The sequence below is a fragment of the Falco rusticolus genome, chromosome 3, assembly GCF_015220075.1.
Source record: "Falco rusticolus isolate bFalRus1 chromosome 3, bFalRus1.pri, whole genome shotgun sequence".
Taxonomy (NCBI): Eukaryota; Metazoa; Chordata; class Aves; order Falconiformes; family Falconidae; genus Falco; species Falco rusticolus.
Window position 1 is genome coordinate 25,740,006 of NC_051189.1, and position 21,086 is coordinate 25,761,091.

General features: G+C 35.1%; 1 protein-coding gene across 3 annotated transcripts in view; it reads right to left on the reverse strand.

The window, feature by feature from the left end:
• The window catches only part of ZFPM2 (zinc finger protein, FOG family member 2), a 321,580-nt gene that overhangs the window by 235,055 nt on the left and 65,439 nt on the right, over positions 1-21,086 (reverse strand). For all 3 annotated transcript variants that reach the window (XM_037381536.1, XM_037381537.1, XM_037381535.1), the window contains one exon: positions 6,978-7,079. In XM_037381536.1, the coding sequence (XP_037237433.1) occupies positions 6,978-7,079 (102 nt within the window). The remainder of the gene's footprint in view (positions 1-6,977; positions 7,080-21,086) is intronic.

Below are 21,086 nucleotides of genomic sequence, written 5' to 3' on the forward strand. Positions count from 1 at the left end.
GTTAAAATGTTTCTATGACCCCCACACACCCCCTCCTCACATACCACACCACCACCCAGCCTCATTTTCATATGGATACAAAGCATCAGGATAAAATGATGGTTCATTATAGTGGTACAGAGCTCTTATCTTCATCCGGCAAGAGTCATTTCCTTCCAAAGATTGAAATGCAAATGTGAAAATTAATGATAACTGCATTATCTGATAGCAGAGATAATACCGATTCACTGTCAGAGTAACACACAGTCGTTCTATGATTTCCTCTGCTTCTTCACAATATTCTTCTTACTGTCAGACTATATCTATGGTTAACTATGTTTCATGGATTTTTGTTAATTTACATCAAATAGCATTTCCAAGATCTTATATCTACCACATTTCCCCAATCAAAAAAGAAACAAAATCAGGACAGTAATCTCCAAGTCCTTCTTTGGACTGGTTTAAAAAGAAAGAAAGAAAAAAAGAGAGGGGGAAAAAAAAAAAAAGGAAAGAAAAAGTAGTAAAAAGGGGGGGGGGGGGGGAAAGACTATCATTAAAGTCTGTTCCCATCTAGCAGTGGCCTACCAACGATTCCAATCTATATTACACAGTTTTGCTTTGTAACCCAAACTGTTTATAGTATTACTTAAATAAAGCAGACTAAACCCAACAAGCAATATTTACAGTGATTCTTGTGAATGGTTACAGGAAATCTATTCAGAAAAGCTGTTCAAGGTACATTTTATAGTGGGTAAAAATGTGAACCTGGTATTTCAGATGTTCACTAGAACCTTTCTGATCCACATCTTGCTAAATCAATACACCAAATTCAAATGAAAGCCTGTTGCACTTCCGCTTTTATTAAACATGAATAGCTGCATAGCTCAGTATATCATTATTTTAAAGTACTATTTAATTTTCAGTTTACTATTTTTCTAAAACTTTCTGATACATTTTAAGAAAAACTCCAACCTGTAATAGTAATTAAAAGAAACTATACTGGGCTGTATTTAACTATCCTTCATAATTTTTTCAACGGTTCTCTGATATATGTGTATGAGAGATGATGGGTCTTCTGAGCTGTAACATAAGTTGTGACTTGATCCTGCTTTACTATTATCTATAGCAGAAGTTCTGTTGATTTACTGGAGGTAGAATTTTACACATGGGAAACTTTCACTTTATGTGGAGATTAATGTAAACAATACATAAGAAATTACCATAAACTGACAAGAGTTTTAGGTCTTATTTTCCACTGCATTTTTTTATTTTATTTTATTTTGGATATGTAGACAAATTACATCTTTTCAGTTTCTAAGAAAAATTCAGGTACATTTCAAAAGAACTTCTGAGACTAATTTTCAGGACTATCCAATTCACAAAATCAGCATGTTCTGCAAGAAACCTGTGCTTCTTTATGGCTCTGAAATTAAGAGCACACACAGGGAATAAGGATAATCTAGTTGACAGTCTACTGCATGTGAGTTAAGAGAGAGATCCAGTTCCTCCTTAGGACCATGATCTTCTGACTGACATTAATTTCACATTTGTAGATGCCCTATACTGAGCTCCACAACTGCTAACACAGAGAATATTTCCCTGTCTTAAAAGGCAGAACTTCACCAATGGCCAAAACACTCACTTGTTATTGGATCTCTGTGGGAAGAAAGTCAGCTGAGCTCATAGGATGGATAGTGTAGTGGGTTTTGAAAATCTTTTTGGCTTAGTCAGAACTAGAAAATTGTGTCCCATCTGTCTACAGTGAAAGAACTTTCCCTTACATACAACTCACAGAATAGGTATGGAGTGTCTTCTACTCTATTGTTTTATTCCATCATTACCAAATAAGAACACAGAACTTAAAAGAACACAGAGAAGTTATCATTCTTAACATAGCTTGAGTACACAAGTACTGGAGAAATAAAAATTGGGAGTTGCTTATGTGGAGGACTGCTAGTACTTATTCACTATAAATGCATCCAAATGGTATGGTATTTATAAAACTAATATAGAGTATATCCATTTATTCATTCTATTTTAATTGCAAGGAATTATCATGGTCAACCAGTCCAACTTCTGCCCCGATGGAATCTAAACCATTTAAAAAGTCCAGTGTGTACCACAGAACTGGATCACGTTCTCTAGCAAAGTATCTCATCCTGAATGTAAATATTTCTAACAACAGACAAATGACTTTTCATAAAATCTTACAATAATTAACTTTTAAAGCACTAAAATCTGTTCTTTGTGTCTGAAATTGTGGAGCTTCAATGTCCATTTAATCTTTTGATACTTTTGCTAGAAAAAGGTGCCCATTGTTATCAGATTTTTACTCTGAATTTAAAGTAGTTTGTAATCAGGTTGTCCTTTAATATTTTCTTTGATAAAATAAATAGGAAAAGGACCGAGACTTTTTCATAATACCAGCCCTTTCAACATTCTAGTGGCTCTTCTCTAAATCTGTTTCAAATTTTAACATCATTCTTGACGTGTGAATGCAGGAGACAGAATCCCGTTTCAGCATCAAACAAGACTGCTAACCAGACAAGCAAGGTAATTTGAGAACCTAAACATGCTTTAGCTACAACTGTATCTTTTAGGCTCAATTCTGCTTCAGAAATTCCTAAAACTTTTTCTGACACACTGCTTTCTGTAGTAAAACTTCTATTACCTTCTTGTAAGCACATGACTTAATATTTAATTACATTGAAATTGAAATTTTGCTGCGGCTAATGTGCCAAGCTATTCAGATCTGGCAATAGCAATACCTAATCATTACTTTATTTTCTTTGGATTATAAACATATTGCAAAGAACTAATATACTTTAGCTCACTCTTACATATTAAGTTGGTTTTATAAGACATATTTTATCCACAAACCTGCACAGATTGGCGCTCTTACTAATCCCCCTTTAGTAAAAGGGTCTTACATCACTTATCCCATCATTTCCAATGGGACCACTGCCATGTGGACAAACCTGTCATTATCTATAACAGCCTTGATTTACCGTTGTTCAACATGATTTTTTCCTCTATTATTCTAGAATTTCTGCATCATCTCAAACCCTTTTGAAAGCTGCAGTCAGATGATTGGGACAGTTGGTCACCTAGCTCCTAAAAAAGTTAAATTAAACTAAATTTTAATATCAAATGTTTAAAAATTTAAATTAACTAGGATTTGGCAGGTTTAACAAATTGATCGTCTGTTAATGGTTCAGAAGTACAGCCATTACAGACCAACTGGTTTTCAAGCACAAATATGTTTTAAGCAGACTAGAAATATTTAAATTCCTCTGCCTTTTTTCCTGTTCCTTGTAACTATTGGGAGTCCTGACTTGTAAAACAGATCAATACCAATTTTCTAATGATTTTTTTCTCACAGCATTTTAAAATGTCATCTTACTGTTGTTAATGAAGCTACTGATAGATTTTTAGTTACATTTTTCTTTTTTTCTTTTAGCCAGGTATTATAGTTCCTAGCATCTGGTTACATCCACTGCCTTCTTATTCATTTTAAACTTGGATTTTTCTGTATTTTTTAATTCTCTTCTAGGTAAAGTCAACATTGCCTTCACTTTTATGATAGCTTTTTGGGAAATCTAAAAAACAGTTTTTAAACATTTCCAAGTTATAATGCATACTTTTTCATTCAAATCTTTTCTCCTTTTTGATAGTTAATATTTGCTGTTTCTTAAAATTAGAAGTACAGTGGACTGAACTTGTATTCACCAATACAGGCATGACCATTGGATGATAAACAAGACCTCATTTCTAATTCTGTGAACAATTTTTCTTTATCTCACAAGATGGCATACAATATATGATTTCCTTATACTGAGTTCAACAATACTTTAGTTGAGGGGCCTGGTATCTGAAATTTTAAGAAAGTTCAGGTATGAAAACATGGAACCTCTAGGATATTTAATTTACAGTTCCCCAAGGTTTTTGGTCTTACATAAAACAGACATCCAGCAAAAAAATGGAATGATCCTATTCTCTCATATGATGGATGGTCTGTAGAAGACATGCAGGAAATCTGCCTTTTGTTCATTACATGTTAAAATACTGATCATTGGCCTTACATGTACTGATATCCTAGCAATAATACAAAGCCTACAGAACTATACACATCTACATGTATCAAGGCATCCACCTGATAACAAACAGTTTATTTAAGGCTGTAAAATGACCTCTGCTTCCACATTTAAAAAACAAGTCTTGTCATTAAAAAATTGTTTAAGCCCAGTCTTGCTTTGCAGACTCTTTCTATTCCTTGGACTTAGGCTATAAAGGAAAAAGGATCAGTCTTTTACCGTGTGTCTATATATAGTCTGTTGACCTCAGTTTCCCTTGTTTCAGAGTAGTCCTCTTATTAAAAAGAATTTTTAAAAAGTGAGGACAAAGCAAATGAAAACTAAGGATAGTTTAAAAAACATTCAGGTAACACTCAAAGTGACTTCACAGAGCAGGCATTATCTCTTCAATTCCCTGATGGTCCGTGGAGGTCACAAGACTGCGATCTGAAAGACTGCTTCAGCAGAAACTCTTTGAAGCTACAGCACTTTTCGCTTTAGATTTTTCTTCATAGAAATATTCTAATTACAAAGGCTTGGGAATGCATGCGAACCATTTAACAATGCAAATTTTCAAACAAAATAAAACTCTAATTAATGCCGGAAGCTTAATTTTGACTCATCCATAAGTACGTTGTTGCTAATGAATAACTCACAGAACTTCAGTGCCTGGCGAGTACTGGCTCTGAAAAAAACAGTATATTCCCTTGGTGATAAAAAAAGAAAAAAAAATTAAAATAACAAAACAGCTCTACTATTTATATGAATCCTTGAGTTGACACAGTTCATTTTATCAGTTGACAGCAACTTGGATCATGCAGAACACAGTCATTGTTGGATTCTGAGAGCGCTCCATCTCAGTAAGGAGACCAGAGACAGACCAGATAACAAAGAATGTATGGTCATCTGCTCTTTGAGGTAGCACCTCTGCTACAAGTTAGTAAAGTTGCTGAAGAAAAGTTTTTAATGGTTGTTCCTGCTGTGCTAAAATATGTTGCTAAATAAGCAAAGTATTTAATGCTTTGTTTTACTTGAAAGACCTGAAAAAAAGTTATCTTTGTACTGCATGGTCAAAAATTATCTTCCGTTGACTGTTTCTTTTTCTGTATCAATAAATAACCAAATTCATTTCAGAAAGCATGCATGATGCAAAGCATGGCAGGAGGCATATAATAATTCCTTACTTCATACGTATTATGCCCTTGTAAAGAACCAATATTTAAATAAAATAAAGCTGCTATTTCATTTTGGTGGTCATCAGTTTTCTGAAGTCAAAAGGAAGTTCTCCACATTCAGCTTTGATTTCCATCTTATGTCAAAGCACCAATAAATATTACAAGAAATATACGCATCTTACTGGTTGGCTGATCATTCTTCCCCAACAAAATATACTCCTTTACTCCATACTGTCATAAAACTTTTGTATAAGACAGCTCATCTGAAAAGCAGTAACAGCCCATAAAATACATATTCAACTATGTTGAAACACATTAAAAAACTAAAAAGTGACAAAAAATTACCAATTTCAGATATAGATTATTTATAATGAAATTAAAAACAAGTCATATCACTGAACAGCCTTTAAGTCTACTATGAAGCCAGAAAAAGCCATTGTTACATCTAAATGTACCTTTTGTATTATTTTAAATGTACTGTAGTGTATTATAATACTGAATCTTGTTTTCATATGACACCATAGTGCTTTATATACAATATCAGGTTATTTCTGTATTATCATTAAAAACATTTTAAACCACATCCTGATAATTATATATACTACACCTGCATTTTTGTTTGCATTATATTTTCCAGCTGCTGGTTTCAGAAAATTACCATTAGTTTTGTTCTTCTCTTCATGAAGAGCCTACAGTAATTTGCAAAATCAAGCAAGGATGAAAATATGATTGAAATATACGAATTTTTCTAATGAAGCATTATTATTGCATTATAAATTATTGATAGAACACTTCTGGAACTCTTTTCTGATGTGCTCATCCTGTTTAGGGAAAACTTCCGTAAGAGATAGAGCTATTCTGAGAGTATGTTTGGCTTCAGATACATGATTTCCAACAGCACTATTAAAATATAGTCAATAGATTTTTAAGGCCCATTCCAAAGTCCATACTCATGAAAACATCGCATTGAATTCAACTGTAGAGCTGCCTGAGAAATACAATTTACTCCATTGTTTTAGGTACTTCTATGGTACAACAGAGGGTTTAAATATTTATATTAAACAGACACTTGGGGAGTATTCCCATACTGACATCACAACTTACATCTTAGCAACATTATGCTTGCACCATCTTCACTGTGCATAACAGAAAATGTTACCATGAATTACTGTTTTAATGTGAAGTTCTAACACTTCATTGACTGCAATGTAAGAGTCTCTCTTTCAACTGAAATCAATGACCAAGTGTGCTAAATGATTTCTATCAGACTAAAACAGGTAAACAAAGCCCTTGAAAATGTCAGTAGATACCATACCTATTTGTTAAGCTCACCATGTCACTAAATGTTGGCACAAAGCTTGAGAAGAGACACAGGTATTTTGTAGGTCTTCTGGCCTCAGAAAACAGAGCTGAAAAGCTTCTACCTCAATACAACCATGTAACTAAGAACTTACTGATAAATTTTAATCCTAAAATTTTAATCAGCAAGAACATTTTACTTTGTATCAAGCAGGTACATAAGGCATTTTATGTTGAACAATTGATAAAATGGTACAGCCAAAACCATTTTTTACTCAAGAACTTTGTCTTAGTACTTATCCACCAATATCCTGGACTTCAAAGTATGATAAAAGAAACAGTCCATTAAAAATCAGTGCAAAGCATAACACATCTACTAAAATAGCAATAACAAAAAATATTGGAATCTAATTTAGGAAATTTCTCTTGGCTTTCAGTTGTTTTTTCCTACCTGGCCCATCCCAATCTTCAGTCTCCACAGCAAGCTGCCCTGGTTTCTCTGACCTTGCATCACCATCAGATTCTGCTGCCTCCTGGATGGTTTCTTCATTGCCTGAAAAAATAAAGAAATACAGTATTGACATATTTCGATAGTGACTTTTAGGCAGAGCTCCTAGAATATCCAAACTGCTTACATGCATAAGTGAAAACATATTAATATCTATAAACAAAGATAAAATAATAAAAAAATACATTATTAGGCACGTAAACATCTGTGAGTTCCCAGTGATTCAAACCAGGCCTGAATATCCAAGTATCTTCCAGTTCTCTTAAAAGACAAATCTTGGAAATCAGTGTTTACACCATATGCTTAAAAAACAAAATCACAACTTGCACCTACTTCTGTAAAACAACACACAAACAGTCATTAAGTTTGTATGCACAAATGGGAGAAAGAAATCAGCCTCTTACTCCCCAGGAACATATGTATTCAGTTATGTGTTTTCTTGAAGTGACATCTAATGGTTTCTTATACATTGCAGATTAATGACAGTACAAAAATATGGTCCACTAAACATTCTGTCTATTCAGGCAACTAGTGAAGAGCTACTCGGTATTATTTCAGCATTTATGGGATTTGGCCCTTAAGGGTCAGAATTTACCAGCAAGTCCCTATCATAATTTTCTCCCTATCAAGCTTTATCTACAGAAATGCAACATTTTTGATGAATTTTAGAGTTCTCGCCATCCAGAAGTACCCGAGATCGTCTCTTTTCCTTCACTATACTCACTATACACTATACAAGCACTACAAAACTGTATATAGGACACATGGAAAACTATGACAAGGTTACTTTTTTAGAGATGACAATTCAATTTCTGTTTGAAGAACTCCGTGTTGAAAGTCCAGTTATTCCAGTTAAAGAAAGGTTCTAGGCTAGCTCCATGCAAAAATACTGTGAAATAGCCGCTACAAAAAATTACATTGAGAGGTTCAGGTATTAACACAAAATACTCTGGCCACAGTAATGTGTGAAAGCTCTGTTAACTTATCCAGGACAGTACTTTATTGCATCTGTAGATTTTTTTTACTACTAATCAAACCAAGAAATTCTTGCATAGAATGACTCTATGAAGAATGGAAGAAAAAATCAAGTGTACACAATTAACTACATCAGTCAAATAGGACTGAATTATGATTAATTTTGTTTAGCATTTGTGAAGCAAATTTTAGAAAACTGTCCCACAGAAAAGTGGCAGCACTAAAAAACAAATCCTGTGTATTTTAGATTCTGAAAATCAGACTGTTGGTTGATTTGACATCAGGAGAGCAAGGAGTAAAAAGCACAATTAAGCAGTAACTTGTAATTTTTTCCCCACTCATGATAACAAAAGCTTTTATTAGAAACATAGGTAAAGAAATGTGATTACAACAAGCCATGCCAGATTCCCATATGTTATCACTGGAGCTATATTTATACCAGATAAGATTGTGACCCAGAGTTTTCAAGTACATGATTATATACAAACACTATAAAGCATTAACTTCATGTGCACATGTAATGTCTTGTAATAACACATTCTTCCTTGCCTTCATAAAACAGTTTTTCAAATCCTAAGTATAAGAACCTGGTAAACTACTTCTCACACAAAGACAATATTATATTCACTCCAGATTTCAATAACAAAAATATAGTTTGGTGTACTCGTAATACTGAAAATACTAAAAATATAGCCCAGTGTATTCATTGGCACTTAAAGACAACACAAATATCTAGTACAATTTTTCTGTTAAGCACACTGTATAATTTTAACCCAGGCATTTGAAGTTCATATGTTTCAGTTCAATGTGAAGTTACCTTTCAGAAAACAGTCCTAAATACTCACGTTCTGAAAAAGGTATCAAGATTCTTGTAAGTAGTTTTAGTAATTGTTTGGTTTTAAACAACCACCCTATTTTGAACTAGCATTTGTGTAGTCGCTTTTTAGTAATGAAAGAGAACTCTGCATTTTTTGGGGTGGATTGAAGAACCTATCAGGTATTTTTTCTTTCATATGTCTACCTTCATAGCTACTTACAGCTGCAACAAATTGCTCTTTACTGGAGAGACACAAAGGACAATTTTCTTGTGTTCAAACCTGGCAAGATCAACCCGAGTTTTCTCCCAGATGTTGGAAAGCACTTCACAGCAAGGGCCATTCTGATTATGAGTCTAACTCAAGCTGTATAATAACCACAGAAAGCTCTTAAAATGTTCTTTGCATGGAATTTTTGTACTAAAGAAAATGTTCTTCTTCCACTGTGAACAACAGATCTCTATAGACTAAATCAGAACAACAACAAAAATATTAGAAATAAGAATTCTTTTCTATAGAGCTCAAGCACAGGAAATTTTAGCTCCAAAATATAAAAGAATGTCCAGGTTATAATATAGACAAACCTGGTGTTTGCATGCAAATCTGAGCATTCTTTCAATCAATGCAACCAATCAGAATACCAAACAAAATAATTAGAACTGAAAGAGGAAGATAAATTTATGTGAAAACATTGGGCTGAAGGGCAAATGAAGGACAGAATTACAGCTAAGGTATACAACCTGCAGCACACATTAATTAAGTATTTGGGAGATGAGGAAAGATCTGAAAATGTATGTTAGCAGATGGCTTAACTTTTCATTAACTTGCTTTTTCAGTGTTTCATGAAGTATGGTGTTCTGTGTTTTTCATAATCAAGTTTTCATGAATTAATGCATGTCCTGTGCTAAGACAGTAGAACTAAATGTGTAAAATTTACATTAAGGAAAACTTTGGTTTGCATCTAGAAGTGTTTTAGATTATTTTCATCAATATTTTCTATTATTCACCAACTACCAAGTCCATGCATTATACACCTGAAATACCACAACAGTGATTTCTCCTGTTCCCTCGTACTACTATCCCTCCATACTGAAGCAAACTTCATCATTTCAAACTTCAAACAATCACTGTGGATTTCAGAATCCATCAATGAAGCAAGTCTATCCCAGGTTCCGCTAAGTCAGGTGGAAATGCACAACCAAGTCAATCCACCTGGTGCTGGAGACACTGCAACTTTAACAAGCCAAAAGGAGGCTTAGCACAAGAGCTAATAACAAAACACATCTCTCAAGCTTTTTTTCTTTTCTTTCCCTTACTTAATGCTACTTTAGCAGCTAACATCTGTTTAGCACAAAGGAGTTTATTTCCTTACAGAATTTATTTTCTTTCCATAGATTACTCTTTTTGTTCATTCACTAATTGTCTCAATAAGACTATTTTTTTATATTTATATTTTTCTACTAATTTTTAAATTGATTAAATTTTTCCTCAATTTACAGGTGTAGATGTTTAATTGGATCCAGGACATTATTTTTTTCTTCCTTTCAAGAAAAATCTAGTGCTTTTTGCCTTATACATACCACTCACATTGCTGCTAACCTGTTGATTCCTATCTAATCCTATTATTTTGGTTTTTTCTCATGCTTGTTTCTTCACTGTGCTGCTCAGTTACATTTTGTATTTAATTTAAAGGAGAAATAACTTTTTAACATCAACACTAAAGTAATATAGAAGCATTGGCAATGATAAACACTCTGAAATGAAGCAAAACCTGCTTCTGTTTAAGTTTCTCCTTCTGGCTACTAAGATCAGTAAGTGAATTCTGTCCTTTAAAAGAACATTATTGCATGAAAAAGAGACTCGTATGAGCAAGAATCTATAATATCGTATACTACATTTAGTCATGAGTCAATTAAGCCTACTGGACTTTCAGCTATTTCTCGATATTTGGTATTAAAGCTACACTTTGAGCAGAATTCATCTTCTCTAACCGTAGATGTCTGAAAGGTAAGCTAGTCCAGACTACTTGTGTAGGTAGGCGCTCCTGTAGACAGGGACGAGAGAAACCTCCACAGTGACCCATCCTATTCAAGGATGCCTGAGATATGGGGCCCCTCTTGGTGTCTCAGGCAGTTGAAATGAATCATTTTTTGAAACACACAGCTTAGACTACGAACCTATCTTTAGCCAGCTAAGGTTAAGTGAAACAAATCTCTGCCTTACGTTGAAGTGCTGAATACACAAAATACTGCTTAACTAAGAGGAAAAAAAGAAGTCTTATTCAAACAACTTCAATACCATAATATGAATAGAATTTTCATCTTGACCTTACAATTTCTTAACAGCATTAACTGTTTCTGTTGCTCTTCAAAAACAGTTCAAAGATTTTTAATGTGCTTTCTAATATCCTAGTGTTTATGCAATAGATAACATGGTAAACCACTGTAATTCAAGGTGGCACAGTTGGTCAAGGAATCTGAAAACCGTAAATCAGACATATTACCAGAAACATGAGAGGGAGAACTCTAACATCTGAGAAGACTGACAAGTAGGAAGAGAGAGACCTGAATATTAACAAGTAATTCACTTTAATCTTTTTAACAAATTAGAGAGTTCCCAATTTGTACTTAATCAGCTTGTACCACAAGTAGTGGTATTTTAAAGAAGCACATGGGTTAGCAGTTCTTCTCAACCCTACTGTTTTAATCCATGTTGTTCCTATTAGTATTAGGCTCTTACAGAAAGTCTCATACAATGTAACTATTGAACTCTCTTGACTAGGAATGTTATGGCAGCCGTTAGTCACCCTATAATGTATTTTTCAATCAGCTAAATCAGCAAAGTATTTTTAACAATGAACAGTTCAGAACTGACAGATCTACTTTCTTGTTCACAACTGCTTATCACAGCATAGATATCATATATGTTTGCCAGGTGCTTCCTATAGTTAGGATACCTTCACAGAAGCCGTTCACAGAAGATAAGGTCATAAAAGAGATGAAAAATGTGCAAGCTTCATACACTCATGGTTTTATCATCAGACAAAATAGCTTTGGGTGAAGGACTGTACCCGTCACAAACAGCACACAGCAGTTTCTATTAGAGTGAGAGAACATTAAAAGTTTGAAATTCAGTTTGTGTTCATTCTTCTTGGCAGCATAAATGTAAACTTAAATGGTTAACATCCTAATACAGCTGTTCAGAGTGAAACATCAATTCTCAATTATAATAAATCAATTCAGAAATAAATTGTTACGAAGCCTGTAGCACTCTGTACTGGCAAAAGAGAAAACAGATGTGATGCAGAGACTTGAGGAGTCACACACTGTAGGCTTTAATTCAGCAAGAAACATAACCTTATGTGCATTAACAGGCCAGCGTGACTGGTTGTGAAGGGGCAGGCTTTCTTGGGAACACGGGGGAAGGGGCCCTCCCCTTCTTTCTGCCGCAGCCTACAGTGGTGGTAATTCCAGAACCAACCAAAGAAGGATTCTGAGACTGTGAACTAGATGGCACAGCTTCAGAAACTACAAATTAGAGTTCAAAAATTGTCTTTTGTTATTTGCTTTACCACAATGCCTATGACCAGTAACACAGCTTACACACACTGATAATCTTGCTCTTGAATCCTAAGAAACACACTGTAAGCTGAGAATCATTGCCAGGAACTTCTCTTCAGAAGCAACACTCTTGTAACTTAGAAACAAACCACACGCAACTTAAAATACAAATGAATGTACTTAATTCATTCAAAGTAACTTTATGGCAGCACACACTATTCTTAAGAATAACAATGACATCCAAAAGACCTTAACTGTCCTTCTCGTTGATGACCTCTTTTTTAAAGGATTCTATGTATGTATTTCACAAGTCAAAGTCTCTGATTTTAATGGCAATGCAAGTTTTCAGCAGATATAAAATATTCTGAGTATAAAATACATTTAAACAATGCAAAAAATATCTTTAAATAAGCTTTTGGTATGGAAATAAAATTCTGATAATAAAGATACTAAATAAATTGGGAGGGATGTTTCCATACCTTGCCATATTTGGCATCTGCTGTGAGGACAAGGTAAACAACTACAGTGGCTACTATGCCATGCAAATGAGTTTATTTTATAGCCTTGGCAGGACAGAGACACAGAGAAAGAGATCTGGTGCTACCACTACCAGACTCTGTTATTTCTTCATCTGATGTACATCAGAAATAATTTCTGTCAAGTCCACCAATGTCAACTGAGGCACCCTACCCTACAAATACAGTAAGTCTCAGCAAAGTCTGGCCTCAGGTGATTGATTTTCAAACATACCTGAAAAAAACCAGCACTTGTACACGTTGATCCACTGCACTTTATTTCAAATTATATTAATCATCTCAATACTTTGCTTCTTTGCAAGCAATTATTGTTTTCTTTCATGCTGATTAACAATCATAATTTCTCCTGGGATAAATCTCATTTGAAATAACTGTATGTTTCTTGTTGCCCTTAGCACTCTTAAAATTATTTATCCAGCAAATGTCAGAAATAACACACTGTTTCTTATCTTAACTTTTAGGAAAGGTCTATGAATAACCATATGTCACTGAGTACCTACGTGTGTACAAGCTGTTAACTCTCCAAAATAACAGTATGGAAACTATTTTGGTTCGTATTAAAATCAGTACTTTGTTTAATGAAATGACATCTTGACACAATGACATTTCAGCATAGTGATCACGTTAAAAACCAGTGTCAATTATTTCTAACCATTTCAGCTACAGCACTTTTCTCCTGGGATAAGACAGTGCTGTGCAGCAAGTTCAGCTAGACTGAGTCTGGCCTTCCTCTTTCTCTAAATGTTTGATATGTTCTCATTATCACACTGTTTGCTTTTGAAGTTCTTTCAAGACAAGGATCACTCATTCAAATGTATTTCCTGCAGAACAGTGAAAGTGTTCTCTAAATCTTATCCCAGACTTTCTTTCTATTAATGATTTTTACATCATCCTAATTTTTAGGGAGCAACTCTTGTGGCACCAGTACTACACAGATATACTGGCTACCCAAAAGCTTCTACAGATTTAAAGGAAAAAAAGAAAAACGTCTTGCATCTTTTCAATCTTTTCCAATTAAAACCTCAAATACAAGAGCTCTAAAAGACATACTCAAGCACCAACATTGGGTTCAAAATTACATAGCTCTAGGCACTTGATTAGAAAAGCAGCAGCTGCACATTTTAAAAGGTATTTAGATGCCCCAAACAAAGACTGTTGCTTAGTATAATTTTCAAAAATAATTTGAATGGAAATCAACAACCCATGAGATTCTGAAACACCTTCCAGTGGAAAAGAGAGATGACTTCAGAGACACTCTAGCAAGTTTCAAGCTCTAAATTGGAACACCCTTATGCAAGGTCACATTTTGTTCATATTCTGTTTTCGTGTGATTTCCACACACTGCTACAAAGCAAGCAGCAATATATAGCTATTCTTACAAAGCAAAATTTTAATTTACCTTTTTGTAAACAGTTTGATGCTTTTATTAGAAATAATCAACACTCCAAGTACTTTAATATCCAAAGCAGCTGATTCCCTGTCATTGGAGGTATGCTTCTACATACCTGCTATATTATACATGGTTTCAAAAACAGTCTAGACTTCTATCAGTCAAACCCAAGAAAAAGACTTAGTAGTCATAAATAAAGGCTTCATTTTCTCTTATCCAGCAGCATCTATCCAGCAATATCTGTCTTATCAATATTTATCCAACAATGCCATAAATGTGGTATTTGCTTCATTTATTTTTTCTGATCCATTGAGAGTTAAATTATGGCCAATATCCCCACTGCTGACATATAGTACACAGCCTGTGAGCAGCTCCACTTTTTGGACCCAGTTTGACAACCATTTTTCAGCGACTGCCTCAGAACTTTTCAAAAGTATTCAGAATGTTTGTGTCAAGAACACCAAATTAGATGAAAAAAGGCAAAATAGACCTTCATTATTAACAAAATCAGTAACAGATGTGTAGTATGTATGAACTAAGAACACGTGGTGAAATTTGTCATGTATGCATTTCCTATTTTAAAGAAGATTACCCTTATTAATTTGCAATTCATTTTATGTCAAATTTGAGCTCAAATTTAAGTCAATCCAAGTTCAAGTTTCGTGACTTTCTAGAAAGGGGACATTACACTACTTGTTGTAACAAAATAATCCCTTTCCTCATAGCTGTGATAGAATTCACAATTTCATTGTTCTTAAGAAAACCAAAATGTGCTGACTGAAAAGGCTGGAGTTGCTTTGATAAACTGCTTAAAGCTGAATAAGCTGTTTAAGTGTTTCTCTCACTTTATAATTCTATACGGTTAAAATAATGTTTTATATTTGGATCAATGTATTTACTTCTTGAAACATAGCTTGCTAGTTTCTTTTTGAGATACATTTTCCTGTTTGATGACCAATTATTTAATTTCTTGATTAAAAGAAGGGCTTTCTAGTCTAACTTAGGTAAGATTTTTATCTCGCTACCATTGATGTTAATACTGGCATGGATTTCAGTTGGACTGAAAATATCGCCCAAGACGTTTACATACGGGATGATAGAAATCAGTATAGGATACACAATCCTGCACTTGTTATTCTGGAAGCCTTTCCATGCTCTCAAGATAATTGTGAAAAAATTCACCCCAGCCTTTTCAGGTATCTCCTTTCTCTTCTAGCAAGAAAACAGGTGGTCCTCTGAGCTTCAGTACCAGGAAAAAATTGGAAAGCATGAGTGGTAAAGCAGAAAGCAAATGCTGATATTTGGAAGAAAAGGGTCTTCTGCCAGGATCCAACCTAATTATGACTTAGCACCCTTTGAAGGTTATTATCAGAGAACCCCTTCCTTCCTTTGTCCATTTTCAGCATCTGACAAAAAGTACAGAAGATGTACAGGATTCAGCTGTTTCAGCTGAATGAGATACAGATAAATGTATGGGAACTCTCATTCTGAGCACGAGAATGCAACACAAGACAGGTTCACAAAGATGCACACAATTCAGTAAGAGGTAACTACTGTGTTTTTGGAAGGAGTAGCACTGTGAGTTCTTATGCAGATTCTTATTATCCTAGGAGATGAAAATACATCAACCCACGTACATGCTCTCTCCTGTCTCTGCCTACAAAAAGAATTAACATGTCTTTCATTTACTCAGAAAGTCTACATAAAGAAAACATAATGTATTAAATTATTTTTTAAAAAAAATAAAGGAATATGAGTTCCAGAACAGAAGTATTGCCAGGGAAAGATAATGTCAAGCGCAGGGAGGGGGGGTGTCTGGTGCCAAGCAAAGCCGAGGGCTGTGCAATCACCTCTATCAGTGCTCTATCAGTGTCTACACTCCAGCCAAATCCAGAGAAAACAAGGAGTCAAAGATTCAGGTCAATAAGCTTATAGGCGATTTGCACAAACAGCTCCTCCAGCAAGGTAAAAAACAAAGTCATATTGGCTTTTCTTTTTTATTCCTTCTCTTTGAACTCCCTGGTCCAAACACACCCTGGAAATGTCAGTGTTATATGCAAGAATTTAAAGAGCTGAGCTTCTTAATCCCGTTAAGAAATAAGAACAAAGTTGCCTGTAAAGATCTCCTTATTGAGCTCAAAGTGATTATGGTATAGCTGCCTTATGCTGATCCTGCTTCCACTTGCTATAGCAAAAGAGATAGAAATTTGTAATGAAATCCATTACTGAAAAGGAAAGAAACATTATTGATTAAAAGGTTTCTGGTTAAAAAAAAAAGAAGGTATAAATCTACTTTTTGAACCAGAAACAGAAAATAGCAAGCATATTGTTAGTCATTACGTGCCTAACATGAAAGAAGCAAAGAATATTTACACAGATGCACACAGGCATACACACACAAAGTCATACTCCAGAGGAAAAAGGGACACAGAAATCATTTTCAGGGTGTTAAGAGTTTGGCTGGTATTATAGATGGTAACATGATAGCTTTGCACATGAAGTATGAAGGGAAAGATTAATACACAGAAGAATTTAGCTTTGTATATGCTTTTTCTTATATGGAGAATCACACTGCAGCTGCTTCCCTGAATCTCAAGCCTGGCTGCACAATCAGGTCACATGGTTTAACATAACAAATTCCAGTCCTAAGCTAGTCTGCCAGGCTAGTGACAAAATACTGCACATGAGCAGAAAACTTGGATCAGGTTCTGAACTCATTGCCTCCTGCCCCAGCAGAATATAAGAATATGGCAGAAGGTACACACTCAGTATGCAGAAGCCCATATATTCCCTGAGTTCTATTGTTGCTGACTTAGAACTGTATATGAGTTTCAGAACCACTGGCTTCCCCTTATCCCCCTCTCCTTCCACAAATAAAGATAAGGAATGTATTGGGAACTGCAAACACACATCAACACTCTGATTTGCTACAGGCATACGTAGCAGTTTGTGCTACAGATCCTAAAAGCACTGCATCATGAAACAGTCAATCTTCATCACACCTTATGTCTCTATCCCCTGTATCTTCCTATGTCACCAACTGAAACACAAGCTTTGCTGTGGGAAACACAAGCTATTTGCTTTCCAATCTGCCACCATTTGGTTAAGGCCACTGAATCTTCCACTGAGGACTGGTGCCAGTGCTGCCTTGGAATGGAGTAATTACTGGAAGCCTACAGCATAAGGAACAAGCACAATAGCCATGCTACAAGCAAAGAACAGGAGAATTCAAAAAAATTGTCCTGGTAAGCATGGCAGCAAGAAATGGATATGTCTTCTTCAATTATCAGATATGTACATTCCTCCGTTTGCCTCTTCTGGAAACAGTCTCACATTCTCTCTCTCGATTATAATCCTTCCTCCATTTTCTTCTCTTGCCTCTTCTCTAAACACAGCTACTTAACTATCTACTAATCTCAAGTGATGTCTCATTGCTCAAGATAACTTTTCCTTTGAAAGTTAATCCCTCATTGAACAATTCTGCTAAGAAGGTCACAAAGAACTGTAATTTGTTTAGCCAGTTCCCTCCCTTACGAAGTAGGCAAGGCTCCTATTCTCCTTGCTGTTTAGAGAGAGGAAGAGGTCTCACCTCCATATGAAGATGCCAAACCTTCTAAGTAACAGAAAATTATTCTGGTTTTATTTTCCTGTGGGTATCTAGGCAGTATGACAGCAATCAGAGACTAAAAAGCCAATGATAAACTATTTCACAGCCCAAATGAACTTTTGCTTCTCATCCCATCACCTCCCACTTCTTGGCTTTTGTATCATCCTGCTTTTTGTGTCTCCTTCTTGTATCTGCCCTCCTACTTTTATTAGCCCCATCACACCTCCAGCTCACTTCTTGTCTCTGATAGCATCACCTTATTTTCTTATTCTTACCTATAAAAGACAAAAGTTAATCTGTATGTACTCCCCTAGGTTCCATAGCAGGCTTTCAGCCATCTAGTCTATCACTCTTCTGCATGGGAGACAGGCTACTTTCTCCTTATTCAGGCTATCTAAGTAATGGCACTTAACTAATAAATCTTCTAGATCTGAATCTAATTTGAATTAATCTTAATCTGGTACAGACTCTGATTCCAGTTACCCCCTATGTGAACACTAAAAAAAAATCTTTGGCAACGAAGGTTCCAGACTAATACAGACTTTGCGTAAACAGCATCATCAGATATCTTCTTTACCTGCAGTGTGGAAATTCGTAGTAACTAAGCTACAAACTGACAAAATGCAATGCATTATCACCAAGGCTACCTCCTACCTCATTTTTTCTTTCTACTGTAAAGACTGAGACCAGTACAGCTTTGTAGTGGAAGAACACTATAACTGTGTTGTTATTATTGCTGTTTCCAAAATATTCCGTTTCCCCTAATCTCTGTCATAATTGCAAACAAATCAAACTTCTGCCATCGATTCCCAGGCTCTTCTAAAATACTCATTCTTGGATGGGAAACTTCATCCAAAAGGTTAAAAATTCACAGTTGCAAGCTTAAACCCATCCCTGATAAACAGCAGATTGCTAATTTCCATTTTTGCTTTTAATATTTACATGGTTAAACGATTGTTCACTTCTTCACTTTTGAGTGTACATGAAGACTACACAGGAATAATTATTCACATGTAGCAAAGTTAATTGTGGTTTTGTGGTGTTGCAAAAGTGGGGGGAAAGGCAGAATTTTCCAGATTCTTTGTTGTAAAAGCCATTAATGAGCAAAAGAAGGGAAAAATAATAGCCAAAAGTCATAATTTTGAAAACAGAGAAGTTGTAAAATGACATGCAGCTCCATCAATGTGATTAATTTGCTTCACACTTTGCAGAGACTTTTGCCTTTGCCTTCTAATTCTGGCAACTATTCTGCTGAATCAATCTCACAAACCCAAATTAATAAGGTGGGAATGACAAGTATGGCTTTATAAAGGTTAGCTGTTTGCAATTTAGACAGTAAGAGACTGCCCTTTGCTTATAATACAATCAGGCATATTTTGACAGGAAAATCTCTTCAGTCAAAAAGCCAAAGTTATCAAGTTGTGAACCTCTACGTCCTCTACTTCCATTCACTTGAATGAATTGTGAGTTCGGTAAATTTTTGCCTTCAGTGCCCAGTTCGCATAGTTACAAGACTCTGGTTTTTAGGTGATGCCTGATTTACATAACTGGGGAAGTATGAAAAACACCATGAGTGAAGCCTCACAAACACCTCCTCCCCAACAGTTGTGCTGTTTGTTGCCCACGTCTCTTAATTCCTTCAGGAACCCCAACTACTCATTTGTCCTCTTGTTCTGGGTAAGCTAGGAAAAAAACCCAGGGGAAGGAAATGGGGAGTCAGGACAGATGAATATTTATATCCAATAAATTCCCCTTACTTTCTAGAACCTTTAATGGTCCATGTTAGGAAGAGGAGAAGGTAGAGACAACATAAAGAATTCCTATGCCAATTCTGGTATTTTCTGGGAAAAGGAAACATGTTGCATGAGAATACACAGATCTACACTTATTTTTCCCCTCCTTTGGAGATATCTGTGGTTTACAAGCTGCCAATACTGTCAAAGAGAGAAAAAAATAATCAGAAAGTCAGGCCCTTAAAACAGAAATCAGAATGCATTTGTTTGCTCTCTAACCTATTTGGTACATATTTAATTTTTAAGCTTTTATCCATGATGTTAACCAAAAATATTTTTACAAAAAACAAAAGCATATTTCTCATACCATCTTTTAATTTCAATACTGAAAACCACAAAGCAAAAGAAGGGTTATGAATGATTAAAAGATTCATGACAAAAATCATGAGAATTAGCCTCACTTTTAGCATTTATTGTATAATACAGTCACAAACCCTTTCACTAAGAAAAGGGCACAAAAGGCATTTATTTCCTTTCCAGATTAGTTTTGTCTTCTTTGGTTTTATCCTCAGAAAAAAAAAAAAACCATACGTGGCCTCATGCTAACGCTTCAGAAGTGACACTGAAGAAGGAGGACATTCAAAAGAAGTTGAGACATTAATAAAAAACAATGTATTTCTGGTCTTCTAGTCTCCCATTCCATCCTTTTCCAGGGATATTCTCAACTTACTTCAAAGTGGGACTTTCTGTCACACAGCCTCAGCTGGAAGTAGATTAGGGGTTTTATGTGCCCCTTCATCCTCAGAAATTTCCTTTTCAACTTTTCTTCTGCAGCAGTTGCAGTGGACAGGTTTAAGAATCTCTAATAACTACAACATACTTGGAAAAAAGAACTGCTGGGGAGTCAAAAGTATTCAGCTTGAAGAATCAGCAGATGCCCTTAATAAAACATATGATAATCAAGATTCAGATTTAAATGTATTCCAATTTAATTCCTTATCTTGTTTAATGTAATGGCCTGGATTCAGTGTTTTCCCTGAAAAATGTGTTCATTAAAGGGAAGTGACAAGATAACTTGAAATTCAACATGACTTTGCAATATTGATTGCTATAAACAAACAAAAATAATCATGTATTTTCCCAATTTTTGCCCAGAACAGTAGTATTTCTATTGGTGGGCCCTGGAAAAGCAGCAAGACGTACAGAGAAATAACTAAATAAAACTGGTATGAACTGATAGTGGTGCATAGTCTTCCGTTGCTGACAGAAGGAACTCAAGAGACACTAGTATAACAATTATGCAAATACTGGTTTAAATAATTATTTAGTAATGCCAGTAACAGGAACAGTACTTTTTTTCAGCTAAGGAACATGGTGTCTGAGATGCATATGAAGAAGTCAACGCACAGTAACTGTAGGATTTGTTTACAGAACAG